The sequence below is a fragment of the Calliphora vicina genome, chromosome 1, assembly GCF_958450345.1.
Source record: "Calliphora vicina chromosome 1, idCalVici1.1, whole genome shotgun sequence".
In the NCBI taxonomy this organism is placed as follows: Eukaryota; Metazoa; Arthropoda; class Insecta; order Diptera; family Calliphoridae; genus Calliphora; species Calliphora vicina.
This window is the reverse complement of record NC_088780.1, coordinates 58,583,595-58,598,269: the sequence shown is the minus strand read 5'-3', so window position 1 is coordinate 58,598,269 and position 14,675 is coordinate 58,583,595. Positions and strand designations below refer to the sequence as shown.

General features: G+C 30.1%; 1 protein-coding gene across 2 annotated transcripts in view; it reads left to right on the top strand.

Moving 5' to 3' along the window:
* The window catches only part of Axn (protein axin), an 83,891-nt gene extending 70,325 nt beyond the window's left edge, over positions 1 to 13,566 (top strand). The window contains exons 3-12 of one of the 2 annotated variants that reach the window (XM_065514665.1): positions 3,669 to 4,214; positions 4,283 to 4,515; positions 4,590 to 5,315; positions 8,269 to 8,403; positions 9,101 to 9,197; positions 9,264 to 9,398; positions 9,459 to 9,714; positions 9,787 to 9,931; positions 10,006 to 10,341; positions 10,417 to 13,565. In XM_065514665.1, the coding sequence (XP_065370737.1) occupies positions 4,122 to 4,214; positions 4,283 to 4,515; positions 4,590 to 5,315; positions 8,269 to 8,403; positions 9,101 to 9,197; positions 9,264 to 9,398; positions 9,459 to 9,714; positions 9,787 to 9,931; positions 10,006 to 10,341; positions 10,417 to 10,543 (2,283 nt within the window). In that variant the 5' untranslated portion in view covers positions 3,669 to 4,121 and the 3' untranslated portion in view covers positions 10,544 to 13,565. Of the gene's footprint in view, positions 1 to 3,668; positions 4,215 to 4,282; positions 4,516 to 4,589; positions 5,316 to 8,268; positions 8,404 to 9,100; positions 9,198 to 9,263; positions 9,399 to 9,458; positions 9,715 to 9,786; positions 9,932 to 10,005; positions 10,342 to 10,416 lie in introns of both variants that reach the window. The other variant, XM_065514666.1, reaches the window with a different exon arrangement.
* The last annotated feature ends 1,109 nt before the right edge of the window (positions 13,567 to 14,675 follow it).

The following is a 14,675-nucleotide window of genomic DNA, read 5'->3' as shown; positions in this document are numbered from 1 at the left end:
AAATTAAATTCTTTGAGCCATGATAGGAACAGATGTTTCATAAGAACATCCATATAAACTTGGATATACCATTGGTAAAAGGCGAGTTTTATCGAAACAAATTTATTCCATACCACCTTGAGATTAGAAGGATGTGATCTTAACTCCTTATTTATTGTATTTTATTTGTCAAGAAAATAATGCCTTTCCCACAGCATTTTGTTTGCTAACAATTTATTATGAGTGCATAATAATTAAATTTTATTAATGTTTTGTTCTTTAAAGAAAATACGTTTAAAGTGCAGAAGTAGAGCAAATATTAATTATTCAACTAACTCCTATTTTACTTTATCGTATTTTACTAGTTCGTGAACTTTAACTGTTCAGTAACGTGTTGACCTTTGTATTCTGAGTTGTAATAAACTTTTTATGATTTTGTAAATAATTTTTTTTATTTGAGTTTTATTGATTTTGTTCTTCAGCAATGAATAATTTTATAATAAAGTATTTAGGAAGCTACGAGTATTTTTAAATTTATATATTTCTATGAAGATAGCAGAAACTTATTTGCAATAATAATATGTATCAAAAATGTTAAAAAAAATATTTTTACTTTTTTTTGTCGAATTTTATCAAACGCAATATCTGAACAAATTTTGAAAATGTTGTGATAAAAAATTGGCATTTGAATGAACACTTATTAAGTTTTCAAAATAATTTCGAATAATTCGACAGGCCGGTTGGTTAACCGGTTTTTATTGATATTTTTTTTTTAATTTTTGTTAATACTCATTTATTAAATAACATGTCAACTTTAAAATAAATGTTGCACCAGAAAGAGCAGATGCTTATTTTACTCTTCACTTAAGTTCCACTACTAATCCTCTAGTAGTATGTGCACGGTGGTGGACATATACAGTATTGGACATAACTAAAGCACCCCCTCAATGGGTTTTTTCAAATCATAATTTTTTTGATAAAAACGGCTTTTTTGGGATTATTTTGTATATATTTTATTAACTAATATTGTTAATGTTTATTTAATATTCATTTGGAAAAGATAATTTTATTAAAAATTAATTTAAAATGATAAATCATATTAAAACTCAAAACGCAATGGACAAAACAAAAGCACCCTCTTATAAGATGTTTAAAAATTTGACTCGGTATGTGAATTATCGGGAATCACAATGAATGGACTTAAAAATTCCAAAAGAGAAAAATATAGGAAGACGTAGTGTGCAAAATTTAAGTTTTATACAGTTTATTGTGAAAAAACAATGACAAGGAACAAGTACTCCAGTAAATTTAAAATTAAAGTTATTGAAGACTGGAAGACTGGCTTATCACTACATGAATTGAGTAAAAAATATTCAATTAACAGATCAGTTATTTCCAGGCTCGTTTCAAATTTTTTTAAGACTGGTCGCATATCACAGATTATGCTTTAGCGAAAGAACAATCCGTAAAAGAGGAGACCGATTATTCAGCTGATGACCAGCAAAAAAAAACATTTCTATCAACTAAGAACAAAAAAGCTAGACTGAAATTTGCCAAAGCCACATCGACTGGAGTATCCAAAAATGAAAGACAGTCCTATTCCCTGACGAATCCAAATACAATATAAAAAGTTCCGCTGGAATAAGGCGTGTACGCAGACCAAAAGGAGGAAGACTGAATCCTATGTATTGCAAAGGAACAATTAAACATGGAGGAGGCAATGTAATGGTCTGGGATTGCTTTTCTGGTCATACAATTTATGGGATTATCTGACTATATTACTCCATATACAGATTTTAATAGGGTATTCAAGGTCTTAATCCCCTCCAGGAGTGAGTGGGGTATGGGTAATCTCGTGTACAAATATGACACTAGGATATATACAGACGGTTCGAAAATGAGCTGTGGTGTTGGTTCTGGCGTCTTCTGTGACGAACCCGAGATAGGTATTTCGTATCGTCTTCCGAATGAGTGTAGTGTTTTCCAGGCGGAAATTTTTGCAATCATGGCAGCTTGCAATACACTACATGATCATAACACCCGCGGCAATATAGGTATTTTTGTCGACAGTCAGGCGGCACTTCTCTCGCTGAATGCCTACACAAATTCATCTTCACTAGTTAGGCAATGTAAGAACTCTCTGTCAAGGCTAGGTCGTCTATCTGATATTACTTTGGTTTGGGTACCTGCGCACAGGGACCACTACGGTAATGAACAGGCAGACGAACTATCCAGAATGGGATCTGCCTTAGATATCTCCAATGCGGTCTCAGTAGCAATTCCACTGGGGACTATTAAAGGTATCATCTTCAGACATTTTCTTACAAAGGCTGAGAATAGATGGCGTAATTTAGACACATGTAGGGTAGCCAAGTTGATGTGGCCATCTTTTAACGAAAAACGCACTATGCAACTGATAACCCGGAATAGAAGGGATATATCTAGGTTGATGGCAGTATTAACGGGACACTGGGCGTTAGGCAAGCACGCAAATCGCCTGGGACTCCTCTTTAACGACAATTGCCGCAGTTGTAAGGATAGGGAAAAGGAGGAAACGACTTTCCACCTTCTCTGCGAATGCCCAGCTCTGAGTGTCAAGAGACATAAATTCATGGGCAACTATACATTGACCAACCTTTGTGAGGTAGCCGGGTCTAAACTCAATGACCTACTAAGATATCTCACAGCTACAGGTTGGGTCTAGCTAGCACTTTTTAGTTACATTGCGATGTAAACGACAATACATCTGACGAGTGGTGTGGTCTCATCAAAACGGGGTCCCTTCGACTCTACTTGATTGTTCGCACGTAGTGAACTACCACGTAAACCAACCAACCAACCATGGATCGGTTCATTTACCGTGATGTATTTAAGGCTGTAATGTTGCCTTATGCCAGTGAAGAGATACCAATTATATTAAGCTTCCAACAGGATAACGATCCTAAGCACCCCTCCAAAGTTTGTAAGACTTGACTACACAGCAATAAGATTCAAGTTCTTCATTGGCCTGGTCAATCTCCCGATCTCAATCCTATTGAGAAATTGTGGCACATTGTTAATATGAAAATAAATCGTGAAAATTGTTGAAATAAGAATCGGAAATTTTCACGATTTATTTCATGCCGTTAAAATAGCCTGGGAAGGAATATCGAAAAACGCCATGATAACATATTATCTTTTATGCCAAGAGATGTTCTTGTGCCATCCAAAACATAGGATTTGCAACTAAAAATTAACTAAAATTTTTGTTTATAGTATATCCTTGAAGGGGTGCTTTAGTTTTGTCCGTTTCATTTTCTACCTTAAAATATTTTTTGATTTTAAGTTACCTCTTATAGAAAGGTTAACTTTGAAAGTATTTGTTTATCAATACTAAACATATTAACAAATGAAAATAATACATAATACATATTTAAAACTTTGATTTTATACAAAAAAATACCATATGAAAAAAATTCATTGAGGGGGTGCTTTAGTTATGGCCAATACTGTATGTACATTTATTAGAAATATTGGTATTCATACAAATCGCGACCCAAATATGTAATCCGAAATCAATAATGATGCAGGTCAGCATTATATGCCCGAATTTACTTTCATTTAATTATGCATAGTTTAATATTAGTATTTTATATAATTTTAATATAATTTGATAATTAATACCGTTTTATTATTCTCTATATTTTCAGGCCTTGTATTATTGCCTTCCGATTTGAAAATCTTCCATGCCCTAATATTTTAAATAAAAAGGGCTTTAGCGAATTGTAATTGTATGTAATGTCTAATTAGCGACTTAAAATTACTAAATTAATTTATAAAAAAAAACTACAACTACATAAATATACAATATACAAATAATAATAATATTTAAACATACACGAAATTATTTAAATATAATTAATTAATAAATAAATAATTAACATCACACATTTAATAATTAAGAAGCAGAATAAGAGGCAGTAGAAAAATACATAAAGAATCATTCAGTAAAGCGAAGAAATACTAACGAAATACAGGAAGAGAAACTTATTTCGAACTAATATTATAATTTCAATTATAAATACAAAACATAAGCGCCATTTAAACGAGTTAAATTTGAAAAAGGAAAATTCAAAAAGCCATTAACATTTCGTTCAAGTGGCATGAGCCATACATCGGGTTACCGAAAATATGATGATAATGAGTGTAGTGGGCCAAGACCACCTGTACCCGGAGAAGAATGTCGTGTTAGAAAGGTTTGTAAACTAATATTTTATATATTGTTTAATAGATAAAGCTAAATTGTTTGTATATTCCTTAATAGATGACCGAAGGGCTGGGAGAACATATGCGTAATTCACCACCATCCTATTTGAATTGGGCCCGTACACTCAATCATCTACTTGAAGATCGCGATGGTGTTGAATTATTTAAAAAGTACGTGGAAGAGGAAGCGCCTGCATATAATGATCATTTAAATTTTTACTTTGCCTGTGAGGGTTTGAAACAACAAACCGATCCAGAAAAAATCAAGCAAATTATCCAGGCTATTTACAGGTGCGTAAAAAACTTGATTTTTTATATTATTATTTGTTTTGTATTTACTTTTTTTTTTGGACATTTTCACATAGATTTTTGCGCAAAAGTACACTGTCTGTATCGGAAGATTTGAGGCGTAATATTAAGGCTGGACTCAAAAATGAAATACCTCTCAGTCCAAATATATTCGATGAAATGCAAAAACATGTTGAAAACACAATACGGGATAATATTTATCCATCATTTTTATGTTCGGAAATGTACATCCTATATATACAACAAATGTCTGCTGCCCATGAACGTTTTAGCAGTAGTGGCGGCCCAACAACGGGCCTCGCTAGCTGCAGTACTGGCAGCAGTAGTAGTAGTGGTGCTAGTTGTGGTAGTAATAATGGTGGCGGTGGTGCGGCAGCAATAACAGCGGGAGGAGGTGGTGGAGCATGTGCGTTGCCATTTGCAGGCGCTTCCACTAGTAGCGGAAAAGTTAGCAGTTCATTGGGTCCAATTATAAATTTGCCTGCGAGTACTAGTGCCGCTATTGGTGCTTCAACTGCTGGTAGTTGCAGTGCTAGTGGCAGCGTGTATGGTCCCTCAACTTCAGCCAGCTCTAGCGGTTCCGTTAGTGCGACAGACACCCTACCTCGCAGCTCAACCTTACCCACCCTACATGAAGATTCGGAATTGTCATTAAGCGACGATTTGGAAAAACTACGCGTTGAAGGCGGACGTGTATCAGCTGATATGCCCATGGGTATGCGCTTAACACGTGATTTATTATTGGCTACACAAAAGAGAAGACTGGAAATTCGACCACCTGGGTAAGTGTTTTTCATTATAATTCGTTTCATTTTCATTTATTATTGTGTGTAAATAAGTAAAATGTATATTTATTTTGTATATCTGTTGTGATTTATTAAAAGTATAAGAAAATATGTAATATAAATATGTAATATAAAATGTATTTTATAGCTAAAATCGTATTATAGCTGACTTCTTCTGTCGAAAGCCATAATTTTGTTAAATTATCGATGTTTTGTAACAGCGTAATTTTGAAACTTAAAAACCTAAAATAGCTTTATAAGTAGGGTCAAATGAATTTGAATGCAAATGTTTGATTTTTCGAAATTCCAAATATTGGCGATATGAAATAACACCCAATGAAATAATGGCCAATTAGAAAAATAATTTAATAATATTTCTGCGGCGACAACTCATAATTTCGTATTTCATTATTAACAATTAGTTTGATGTCACTAGTTCGAAGGTTTTCAAAAGAATAATATTTGTAGTCCAATTATAATGCTATTAAGTTACATCAAGAATATTTTAAGTCGATTATAACAACAAATCATTTTTATGAAAAACAAATAAGGCCCAAATAAAATGAAATAAAGACCAAAAAAAGTAGTAAGACAAAGGAAACCTAAAATTCGAATTATAGTTAGGAAGAATGTAGGAAAAAAGAAAATAACACAATATTCAAAAGTTTCAAACAATTGTTTTCAAAATATAGTACTATAGAATAATACATCTTTTAGCGATTTGGTAAAGTAATCTTCTAATATTTTATGCATACACCTTTACCATCAATCGCAGATGCCAATCTGCTCGGCATCAGTTTTGGAATATCGTATACAAGGGAAATGTTTAACCATTCTTCATTAATAAATCCAATGTAGAGCATTATTTTTGTTTCATCACAATAAATAACGTCATCCTAACACTCTATTGACAGAAAAATGTGATCAATAGCAAAGTGTAGTTTTTAATCTACATTTTGCCCGAAAGTAACGGCATCTTTATAGTTACTCGCGATGAACATTTGTTTTAATTTAGACATTTTTGAACTTATTCATGCGAAACTGATAGTCCACATACATTTTTAAGACCTTTTGCATGCCTGTTTGTGGATTTGTTTCAATAGTTATTATTTTCATTCAGCTCGTTTTGTAAGAGCCCTTTTTCTTCAAGTTGATTAATTCCAATTATTCTTCCTTCCCAGCACGGTTTACAGTTACAAATAAAACATTTTCTAAAGTTTTTTAGGAGACTTTCCCTCATAATATTGATAATAAACTAATTGAATAATTTTCAAAACGGCTCGCTTTCTGGCATCTTTATATTTTCTTTTTTTGTTACAAAACTTCGTTATTTTGATTGCTGTAGTTCAAAGTTAATGTATGTCAACTGGCGTCATCAGTATTGTCCAAATAAGAAAAAAAATTCTAATTAAAATTGTCCGTGTAAAAATTTGAAAACAATTATTGATGTTTTTCCTATTTATCCTTTTTCTTACAGCTTCGTTTTGATATTAATTTATTTTTTCGCATATTTAAACTTAAGATAAATAAATTAATAATCGTACTAAGATGAATAATAAAAAAACTTAATATTTGTTAGTTAGTGTTTGTCTTCATTCAAATTAAATGCTTTACAATATTTTTGTTTTGAAAACAATTAGTTGACAAACTGTATATTAGCATATTTGAATGTAATTATTCATTCGTTTGTAGTTTTAGTTTTCTATTATTTTTTACCGTGTTAAATAAAAGAATTTAATACGTTGAACCATTTTAAGTACATTTTAAAAAATTGCTAAAAACTAATGATAAAATTAGATAAGAGAAGTTTATAATGCTATTTCATAAAAGCTAAAAAATATGTTCAGCTTGTTTTCATGTAATGAAGATGTCGTTTGCAAAGTATGACTTCCATTACTTTTTTGCTGGGTAGTTAATACATTTAAATAAACTAAAATTTGTACAGGTGAATATAAACTATGACTTGTTAAAGTCTATTTTGTTGTAAATTGCCTAATTTACGGGCAATGTTTTAAATTATTTCTAAATTATAAATAAAATTATTGCTTCTTATAATACATGTCACTACATTATTGAAGTAATCAATGAACATTTATCATTTAGAATCAGGTGGCAAAAAATACTGCTATGTATTTACAATACTGCTGCTATGTTCTTCTAAATAGTTTAAAACCATTTACCACTAATATTGAAAACCGTACTTTTAATATTGTTAGTTTTAATTAGAATTCTATCGGGAATTTCGAAGAATTAACAGATGTATGCAGACTGACAATAAAATCGGTATTCTCACCCAATCTATGACCATAATAATTATGTACTTTATAATTTGCGAATATAATTCTATATATTTCTGTAATTTTTTAAGTTTTTTGTATAAGTTTTTTAAGTTTTAGATTTTAATACATATTTTCTTAATGATAAGATAAATTTGTAATTGTTATTTCGTGTACTGTATTTAATTTTTATTATTTTAATTATTTTTTTGTATTAATTTGTGTAAATTCTTATTTTTCTTTTATTTTCATTTTAATCTGCATCTGCACACGTCCAACCACAAAAAATCCATTGCCATCCACCACAACCTACAACAATGCCACCTGCAAACAATGCACATCCACACACTAAATTTATGCAATAAATTTAAACAAATAATAATACAAAAAAAATATTACACCATGCCTTATTATCCGTAACGCCAAACGTTTACTACAATCAAATGTGTGCTTGTATTTTAATAATATTTTTATTTTATTGTTTTAATTTCATTTAATTTTTTATATTTATTATAAATTTATTTTAATTTCTTTAATTTTTGTAATAATTTGATGCATGGAATGAATGAAACCCGACTCTCGTTTTCTATCAAAACAAATTTGTTATTAAATGTACAAATATTAAAAAATATATCAAACCAATAATGCACACAAATCAATGCATGTGAGTGTAGTGCTCATGGTTATGTGTATACAGGAAAAACAAATACCTCCTATGTACCGAATTCCCGTGTAGATTCTGAAAGGGCCAGTGTCAGTTCGGGCGGTAGAACTGATTCTGATACAATGTCTCTTTCAAGCTGTTCTATGTAAGTAAATAACCAATATCAAGTGCCTTTAACATAAAAAAACACATTGCAGCGAGTTATATTATTGTCTAATTTAAACATAGCGTAAAAATATAAGTATTACAAGTATACATATTCTCTATTGCTTCCATACAGCTTTTCATAATATTTAGCTTCTCCGGTTTTCGTGTATGCCAAAATTTGATAAGTGTTTCCGATACTACTGAGATATTATTACATGATTTTTGTTCGTGATTTCTCGCTGTATGTCACAATTTTTGTAAGCTAAACACCGCGAGAAGCTGTATTACAAGTTATTAGGAAGCAACATAAATGCAATTGCTTCCAAATTCAAAATATTTTTTACTTTCACTCTTGATAGCAAATATTCTTTAAATCTTATTGGTATAGTAAATATAGTTAAAATGCCAGTGTTTGCAACACTACAAAATAAATGTATTAACCTAGATTTTTCTACACAGTTGTAATTGTAAGTTTTACAAAAGAAATTATACTCAGGATTTGTGATAAAAAAAAACGTATAATAATATTACTCTTAGACAAAATTTCCATATTCTCAACTGCAAGTGATATTTTGTGTTAAAGGTTGCAAATTTGAATTCGGGTTTAGTTGAAATGTTTCTCCTTTTGTCAAATGTTTGCAAAAAAAAAAAATAAACCCACATATTTGTATTTTGTTTTTTTCTATATTTTTTAGGGATGGACGCCCATATATTCAACGAAGACATAGCTCTACTGAAACTAAAGCTATACGTCAGAGTGCCTTGGCAAATAAGGAAACAAATTCCTTTCAGGTTTGTTGTTGCATAAATATGGTTTCATAATTTGAACGTCATTATAATCTTTGATGTCTTATTAAGGTAATACCTCGCACTCAACGTCTTCATTCAAACGAACATCGTCCCTTAAAAGAAAATGAATTAATAGCGTTACTTATACCCAAACTAGAGGAGGTTAAACGTAAACAAGACCTTGAAGATCGAGGCCGAATAGAGGTATTTTTTGTAATATTTTAATAGTTAAAAAAATAAATAATAACATTATAACAATTTTAGCATTTCCCTGAGGAATCTTTGCCGACCAATGAAAGAATTGCCAGTGATCGTGCGTTTGCACAAGCCATACGTGAAAAATTTGCTATCGACGAAGACAATGATCAGGATATACTTGATCAACATGTTTCCCGCGTTTGGAATGATCAGACCCCACATCGTTCTCCTGGTACAATGTCACCCTGCCCACCTTTACCATCCAGAAGGCGTACCATAACGCATGACTCAGGCATGTTGAGTGATGGTGCCGTGAGTATGAGTAAGTTATTATTGTATTATGTGAATAAAAAGAAAACATTAATTGAATTAAATCATTGATTCATTGTTCTAGGTGGCCATTCGATGAAACACTCAAAATCAATGCCAGATCATAGTTCCTCAGCCAGGAAGCTAACAAATAAATGGCCTTCCATGAATACAGATAGTGGCATAAGCCTATTCTCAGCTGATACTCTAATGAAGTACAAAGACAATAGGTAAATAGGAATTACAATTTTTTTTTTTATTTCTAAACAAAAATTAACAAACGAACAAAAAAATCAAATTACAGTTCACGTTCTGGCACGAGTACAGCCTCAAAATTAGAAGAGACAAAAAGAAGACTGGAAGATGAGACTAGACGGTCTCGTCGATATACCCAACAACATATGCTGCCACCAATGCAACAGCAACAACAACCATCAGCCTCATTTAGTAACAGCAGCAGTGGCAGTAGTAGTCTACACCATCAATCGCTCCCGCCTCCATTACCCGCTAAACCCCAAGAGACGACTACAGTTGTATTTTCATTTTGTGATGAAGAATATCCCTATAGAACTAAAATACCCGGTACCCAACCCACACTAAAGCAATTTAAGGACTATTTACCCAAAAAGGGTCATTTTAGGTAAAATCGAAAATTTAAATATATAAAATTCACATCCCAATATAGTAAAAAAAATTACAAAATTTTATTTTCCAGGTTTTTCTTTAAAACACACTGCGAAGATCCCGACAGTCCAGTTATTCAAGAAGAAATTGTCAATGACAACGATATCCTTCCCTTATTTGAGGGCAAAGTGATGGGTCTCGTTAAACCATCCGATTAATAATAGTGTAAGTTTTAAGTTTTTATACATCATCTGCATGTAACAAAACGATTCAATAGAAGCAACAATACAACTATTAAAACCAACATAAACACTTTATTAATTTATAATACGATGATAAGCTTACAAAATTCAAAACATAACGAAAAATGCTAAAATTGTGTAATAGAACTAAATACATTTGTTTATCATTTTAACATGACTGATAATATTCTGATAATGTATGTAATTAATTAAATTTATTTTTTTTTTCTTCTTCAATATGTAGTGTATAATTTGTTTTCCCTCATAGATTTTACTTTTAATTTTGAGAGAATTGTATATTTTGAATGCAGAATATCCTTTAAAGAAATTTTAATCCATTTTTATATTTAAAGTGGTAGACAGTGTTAGAAATTTCTAATTGAATTTTAGAACTTTAAAATTTCCAAGTTTCCTCCAAGTGTTTTGACTGATCTGTTTTTAGAGTAGTTTTTAAGTAGATATTGCATAACGCTCATTTCTTTTTAGTTATGCTAATTAAATGGTAAACATAAATCTATGTTGAATGGATTATATAGGAAGAAAATAATCTTGAAAAAAATCTGAACAGTCGAAGATATTCACTAAATACCACCATCGAAATGATAATGCAAAGTAAGCATGCCACGACTTTTGTTTTCAATGTTGTCACACTATTATTACTCCAAAAACTAATCATATTGTAGTAGTAGCCTCACCGTAAGATTTTTATTTCATATGTTGTGGTTGTATACAACTTTTGGAAATGGTGTATTATCAACATACCCGGAAAAATTGCAATTAGCACAACGTGGTTGCGATACAGTAGAATTGATGACTTGAAATAAGCATCCCCGACTATTGTTTTCAATGCTGCCACAATACCGTGAATATAAATTTACAATATCCAAGTTAATTAATGATTAGAATGATGAATGTTTTACATTCACCTTAATTAGTAACTAAACTTATTTTTTTATTATAAATTCATACTTTGAGAATTCATTCTTTATATAATTTATATCTTTCTGAATCATTTAACATTTCTTAACTTCAAAACCATTTCAAAGTATAATATGTTTTTCTTCAATTCTATTACAAGTTAGCACCTTTTTCATTAATTTTGTTAAGTTAACACCGTAACAAATTAAATAAAGGACAAATATGTTAATCCAATTTGGACAAAATTGTTTCCTATATTCCATGTGATTCTCAATTAATTTTTCAAATATTTCCATAAATATATATGCAAAAGGACTGTTTTAACACATAAGTGTGTTTTATTCATATGTGTCAATTCATACATATTGAACACGAACGCATACATATGTTGTTTATACAAAATGACAAACAAAAATTTTATTAAATAAACATATGTCCTAACATTTATACATATAATTATATTTTTATTATTAGAAAATATTCAGACTAAGTTTCGTATTTTTAGTTCCACTTGTTTAGGCCATATCATGTTATTAACAGCAGATGCTCGCTGTGGCGGTTCAACGTATTTCCACATATTTTTGATCAACTAAAAATTTTAATATTAAATTTCATACCCCTTGGTCCTTTTGTTTTGACACTATCGCACTTAAAATTCAGTCGATAAAAAAGATGAAAACTAGATAGGTAACTGAGAGCCAAAAACCTAAGACTGTTGTCAAAAACCTAATTCAAGAGAATGTGTTCCCATTAATTTTTTTATTGTATTACACATACATATGTGTGAAAAGAGTGGAATTTTGTTTGATTTTTTTTTCATTGGCATTTCTCTCTACATCCATTCTATGTCTAGTACTATCATAAATTCTGGTACACGGATTTGTCGTGATAAAATCGTAACAACAATAATGTTAAAATATATTTTTTTAATTTATTATATTGCATATTTGAGGATATTAAAAGGTACGGTTATTCAAAATGGCCGTCGTTTGCCAGCACGACCTATGTCCGACAAGCCTACCGCCTATCGCAGTACGCACCCAATTCATAAGAAAATTTACCACTCCCCGAATAAGTGCACGCTTTAGGGATTCCAAATTTAAATGACGATTAATGCAGACCATAATTTATAATCTAAAGATTCATACCTGGATTACCAGAAGACCAATCATCAGTAGAAATAAAATTGGGCAAATTGTTTTTTAGCCAGGTTATTGTGTTATCGTTGCCTTATATCCTGAGGGCCCTGCCCTGGTTAGTGAATACACAACATTCTCAAAAATGTCGGATGCTTACGATGCTTATCGAGATGACGTAGCATAGACTCTGTCATTTTGTCTGTTGAAAAACTCCTCCTACTAATGCGAAACTTTTCTCATTTGTAATCTGTATCGGCATTGGGAGTTCGCTAGCTGCGCTTACTGTTAACCTCTCTTCCAGTTTCTTCAGACAATTTAACGTTTGCATACACAAAATTACGTGTAACACCTTTCGAAAAATGTCGCCTGTTTCTATGCCACATTTTTTAGACCAACAATTACAATACGGTTTTGTATATCCCCATTCCATGATGCTAAATAACACAAGCCAAAAACTTTTAATGCGTAAATGAATAAACAGTAAAGATGACGCATTTATGGTCGGTACATTTCATACAGTAGGGACAATAATAATTATACCAGAACTTGTAATAGACTGTGTATTTTTTTTTTGTAAAATGAGTTTGTTGTAACATACGATGTTTATCTTTAATAACCTAATATAGATAGATGTCTGGTAATCTTCTTCCTTTCACAAAGTCCATATAAATTCCATTACTTAGATGTGAGTAAAAATCCGTTTTTACGTATATTGTAGTATTTACCCTAACAAATTATTCAGTTTCAAAAATTATTGATCGAATATTGTCATAATCTTCAAAATAAGATCGTACATTATTTTTATTAAATTCTACATTTGTTAAAATCAATCTAGCATGTATATTACTGAAATAATAAATAATTTTAGCATTTTTCTCCTTTAGTCCCAAAGCGGAGAATTCTGTATTGTCTCATTTAGGTTGCTAATTGCTGTTCTTTTTTTAATTTCGACAATTATTTTGCAGAATTTAGCTTTAGTTATTTACGTTAAAAGAACATTTTCACATAGAAAATTTATTGAATTTCTTCAATTTGTTTTAAAATATGTTTTATATAATGTATAAAGAAATGTATTTAGTTAATGGATAGTTAAACAAAGAAAATGTAAAATATTTAATATAATTTTTTATATTATACAAACAAACAATACAAAACAAAACAAACAAAAAAATTAAAAGAAAAACGAACATTTTTTTATCAACGAATAAAACGAAATCTAATTGATTGATGTTTAGTTACAAAAAAAAAACTATATTTTTTTATTCTACGCCATTTTTTTTATAATCAAAAGAATTAAGAATCTATTTATTTTTAGTATTTTCCTTTTTTATTGTTATAATTGTATCTAATTAATTCAATAATTTGTCAAAGCAGTTGAGTATTCTTTATTATTAATTTAACAGTAATCACAATAATAATAAAAATAATTTAAAGTGTTAACTTAAGGACTGCCTGCAATAAATACAAGAAAATGTGATTTTTTTTATTTTTTTATATATTTTTATAAATCAGTTTATCAGTTATCAGTTTGTTTATAATTTGCATAATTCTCTTAAAATTAAAATTAAATATCATAATAATTTATTTGCTTTCAGTTCAAATATCAATGATTTGATATTTTAATTATGTAACTACAATATAATTTTTGCAAATGTTTCTTTGTAATTCGTAGTAATTGTAAAATATATATATTTTTTACTTACTATAGGACAAAATCCGACTACAATATTTTTTTAAGCAAAATATATACAAAAATAATAATAAATTCTAATTGCAACAAAAACAACATATACAATAAATTAAATTAAATTTAATACAATACATTATTATACCAACTCATAATCATTATCGAACTTAACATAGAAATGCATCTAAATCACACACCATCACCCTACCTTATACTTACTTACTTCATTCATTCATTCAATAACATACAAACCTACTTAACCTAATCTAAACCACAATGTTCAGACCGTATTGATGAATTCTCAGAATTAATCATAATTTTTGTATCATACTGAAATCTTTATACACATTTAAATCATCACATA